The sequence below is a fragment of the Buceros rhinoceros genome, unplaced genomic scaffold, assembly GCF_000710305.1.
Source record: "Buceros rhinoceros silvestris isolate BGI_N320 unplaced genomic scaffold, ASM71030v1 scaffold3804, whole genome shotgun sequence".
Taxonomy (NCBI): Eukaryota; Metazoa; Chordata; class Aves; order Bucerotiformes; family Bucerotidae; genus Buceros; species Buceros rhinoceros.
In genome coordinates, this window is record NW_010406317.1 from 1,972 (window position 1) to 6,309 (window position 4,338).

The 4,338-nt window shown below is 56.1% G+C and overlaps 1 protein-coding gene across 1 annotated transcript in view; it reads right to left on the minus strand.

The window, feature by feature from the left end:
- TLN1 (talin 1) overlaps positions 1-4,338 on the minus strand; it is a gene marked incomplete at its 3' end in the record, with an annotated part of 29,105 nt that overhangs the window by 1,415 nt on the left and 23,352 nt on the right. The window contains 5 exon segments of the mRNA XM_010134021.1: positions 122-247; positions 532-656; positions 798-903; positions 3,866-3,973; positions 4,083-4,268. Coding sequence (XP_010132323.1) covers positions 122-247; positions 532-656; positions 798-903; positions 3,866-3,973; positions 4,083-4,268 — 651 coding nt within the window.

Consider the following 4,338-nt stretch of genomic DNA (forward strand, 5'->3'; position numbering starts at 1 on the left):
AGCCTCAAAGCCCTAAGCCCCCCTTGCCATGGGGCTTGAGGGCTGCAAGCAGCCACAGGAAAAGGGAGAACCCTTCACGGCCCTACATTATCTTATTTCTTTCCCTCTCTTCCAGCCTTACCTTTCCTTGGGCCACCAATTCTCGCTGGGCTGCTGAGGCTGCCTTCACCAGGGCACTGGTGGCTGCAGCAATGGATTTGGCAGCTTCTAGGATCTGCTCCTCGAAGTTCAGGCTCTCATCTGCTTGCTGCGGGCAAAAGCAGGGTGTGAGTCTCAGGCCCCAGGCAGGGTGCTGGGACAGAAGGAGCAGAGCAGGATGACAGGTGCAGGGGGCTGAGTGGGCACATATAAAGCTGGATTAAGGGCTTTGGGGTACAGGAGGGTGCAGGCTGTCCGAAGAAGGTCCAGCAGGACCGCAGGGAGAAGGACTGGTTGTCAGATGGAACTTCACACCTGGCTGAAGCACATGCAAGAGAGCCCCATCCCACCCCAAGTTGAGCATGGGTGTCGGCCAAGGCTTAGCACCACTACCTTGGGTTTGGCTCTTGGTTTCAGCTGCTCCAGTTTCTTGGCTGCAGCCTCAATGGCAGCCGCTGCCCCCAGCAGCTCGTTCTCAGCGATGACAGTGGGGTCTTCTGGGTCAACCCACTCTGTCCCTAGAAAAACCAAGAAGTGACACGGGTTAAACCTGCATATTGCCTCATTTCTGACTCGCCCTACCTCTTCCATCAGCTGCTGAGCCCTGCACCCTAATCCCAGCCCTTGGTCCCACCCCTCTGAGCAGGACCTTCCCTTACCTTTCATGGCCTCAGCTGCCTGGATGAGCTCAGTGACGGAGCTGGCCACACGCTTGGAGTAGCCTGCCAGCTGCTGCTTCAGCTCATGAGTTGGCTTCTGCAGGATCTGCGTGGAAGGAGCAGATGTAAGCATGTGGAAAAGGGGGATCTCAAAGGATGTTTCAGGGTGCGCTCCCCAAGGAAGCAGGGTGGGATGTCCCAGCTCCCCCACATAAGGACACATCAGGCACTGTCTGTGATGCTTTCTCAAGTGAACTTGGTTGGTCTCCTGCCCGAGGATAGGATGAGCTTCCCCTTGGCCCTTCTGCATCCACAGCTTAAGGGACATCTCACAGACACAAGACCATCAGCACAAGCCTTCCTGCTCTTAGTAGCTACACCCGCCCCGGATTTCTACACCTCCCCTCCTCCCGTCCCTCCCCTCCCCCTCCAAAGCACTTCAAGCTCCAGAAGCATTTCCCCCTTGCTGTCCCTATTTTGGAGATTTGTCTGAAACACAAGCTGGCAAAAAGGTGGGGGAACCCTGGAGCTATGTCCCAGCTCAGGAGGGCTGGTGTCACTGGGACAAGGTGCTAGGCAGAGCCTTGATGGTCCTTCACCAGGGTGGGGAGGGACGCATGCACACACAACAGCACACACGCATGCACACACAAAAAATGCAGAGCCTTGATGGTCCTTCACCAGGGTGGGGAGGGCCCCATGCACACGCCACAGAACACACGCATGCACACACACCGTGTTTGTACGCACAAGCGGAGCTCACTGTGGGCCTGGCTCGTGCCTCACAGGCAGCAGCTGCCCATCAGCTAGAGCAGGTGTGAGTACAAACGCACACACGCAGACCCCAGGGTCCCTGCAGACACACGCAAGTGGCACCCCAGAACTGGGCTGGGCACGCAGACACGCCGTGAGCAAGGGTCATGCTGAGGTTAGACACCAGCAGGCACCCCAGTGTTGCCTTACTCACCGGCTGACAGGGAGGGAGCGGGAAGAGAGAGAAGACAGCAGTGAACGCCCCAGCCGGGACACGCGGGCGCTAGGGGCAGCGGGCAGGGGGAGGGCAGGGGAAGGTGGTGCTCTCCAGTGAAGGGCAGCCAAGAGGAGAGTTGGGAACGATGGGGCAGAGGTTCCAGGTGGAGAGCTGTGCCGCCATCAGTAGCTCATACTTCAGCCTTGAAGGGCGGATGAGATTCCCAAGGCCAGAGAAACCACTTGCACCCAGAGCAGCCAAGAAACTGCTCTCCTCCACCTTATTTCTCCCCACTCTGAACTGCCTCACTGCAGTTTTCAGCCACTGCATCTCTTTGTTTTTGAAGGGAGAGACCTAATGTTACCAAATACCAAGTCCCCGTGGAGGTTCAAATTCCTTCCCCTCCCCAGTGAAATATGCAGGCTTTCTCACTCCTCTGCCGGCAGCCATATTTTCCATCCCAAGTCCAACAACCCTCTTTCTCAAACTCTAACCACACTGGTTCCCACAGGGACTCACATACAGCAGTGGACTTGCTGCTGCCGGGGAGCAACGCAGCATTGCATCTGCCGTCTCCCCTCCCACTCCCCTACATCCTTCCTGCTTGCAGCTTTCCAGGAACCTGCTGCCCTCCGACAAATGGGACTTGTGAGCTTTGTTCCTGCCTTTGCAGACCACAGTGCTGTGGAGGCTGGGGTGGGTCATGGCTTTTTCCTGGACTTACGTGGGGACATCCCAGGAAAGTCACCAGAGCTGCACGTGGCTCTGAGTCCCTGAGCTGACGGCATGCATTGATGGCTGGTTTGTCCTCATCAGTGCACATTATTAAGCCTGCTACTACCTGCTCTGACAGTGTGTTTAGAACAGCCAAATGGTCTCTGTCTGGAGCTGAAGGCACCCTGGAGGCTACGAGCTTACTAAGATGCACCTCCAGTGAATGCTTCATGGGACATACCAAGGTCTAACGTCCAAGAGATGTGGCACGGCAGCTGTACGGTTAGACCCAAACACAGTGGAATAGCATGTTCCTGCAAGCAGGCTGACCTTGGGCACTAAGTCATAAGTCCAATCACCTGTTAACAACAGGTCAGCCAGAGAATTTCTCAGCACTCCAGCCTTGGCTGCCATGGCTTACGTGTGGCTAAAGCATCTTCCAGACAGACATTTGATCTAGATGCAGAGGATGGAAAACTCACTGCTTGCCTTGTAGCTCACTGCTCCCCAGTGGTTACCTCCTTTGGATAAAACCACCCTTTGACTTGCCCTCTGCCCAGCTTCAATCTCTAGCCACCAGTTCTGCCTAGAGGGACTTTCTCTGCAGGAAACCACAGCCTGAGCTCCACCAGCTCGTATCTGTTAAACCTGAACAGCAGACTCTCACCAAGCCCTTCTAACCAGCTTAGTGAAACATTGCCACAGAGCTGACTTCCTTTCAGTCATTGTCCTGACCCTGGTTCAAAGGCTCTTGCAGCTCCACAGGCTGGGTCTGCATGTCCCTCCAGTGTCCTTAGCACCACCTCTGTCCTTTGCCAAGAATGCGAACTGCTGGAAGACAGATCCTTCCTACCACTCTGTGGTCTTAATTAGCTTCTTGCAAATGACACTGATCTTTTAGGACAGCTAATTAAAGCAGCCAGCTGAAGTCATTGGGAGGGCTCAGATAAGAGGACAACCGGATCAAGAAGGTGCACCCCGTGTTTGCAGTCATCACCTCTGCTGTCGCCTCCCACTCTGCTGTAAGCTTAACAAGCTGTTTTCACATGGCCTGAAGTCTCTTACTCCCACCAGTTTTACTAGAACCTACTTCAGGATTTTGTTCCCATGTTGTCAGATTTCCAGCCCCAGTCTGTTTACAGCCAGTTAATCTCCATCTGTTGTTAACCAAATACCTTTCTTCAGAGCCTGTTCATCTCTCCGACATCTGCCTCCACAGCAGGGGCTTGGCCATGTGCTGTGCTGACACAGGCAGTGAAGGGGATCATGCGAAGACCTCAGTGGGAGGAGGTGTAGAGCCCAGAGGATCTTGGGGATTTGTGGAGCCCCATGACATCCATGGACAGCCTCTGCCCACCCTGGGAACTCGAGTGGGGACACTCACCACCAGCACGTGCTCCAGCAGCTCCAGATAGCCATCAGCACACTCCTTCCCGAAGCGCAGCGCCCGCTGCCGCACATCCCCGCTCACCTCCGGGTGGTAGGCAGCTTCCTGAAACCCAGAGACAGGGAAGCCCCAATTCACATCCAGCACTACACCTGCTGGCACCTGCAGCCACCCCACCAGCCTGTGCTGGACTCACATCCCCTGCCTGCCTCACCTTGCAGGCGCGCAGCATGTCTGCGATGGCACGGCGGCTTAGATTGGCCGTGGCAATCACGTCCTCCTGCCGACAGGAGTTGCCTGCCGCCACTGCTTTGGCTGTGGCCATCGTGATGCCTTTTGTCATGCGGATGAAGTCCTCCGGGGTGGAGACCTTGGTGGGTGGCACAGGGGAGGAGAAGACCTGCGAGGCGAGAGGTGGCAGTGAGGCACAGAGTGGCTGGGACAGGGGGCAGGCGCCACCGCAACCGACT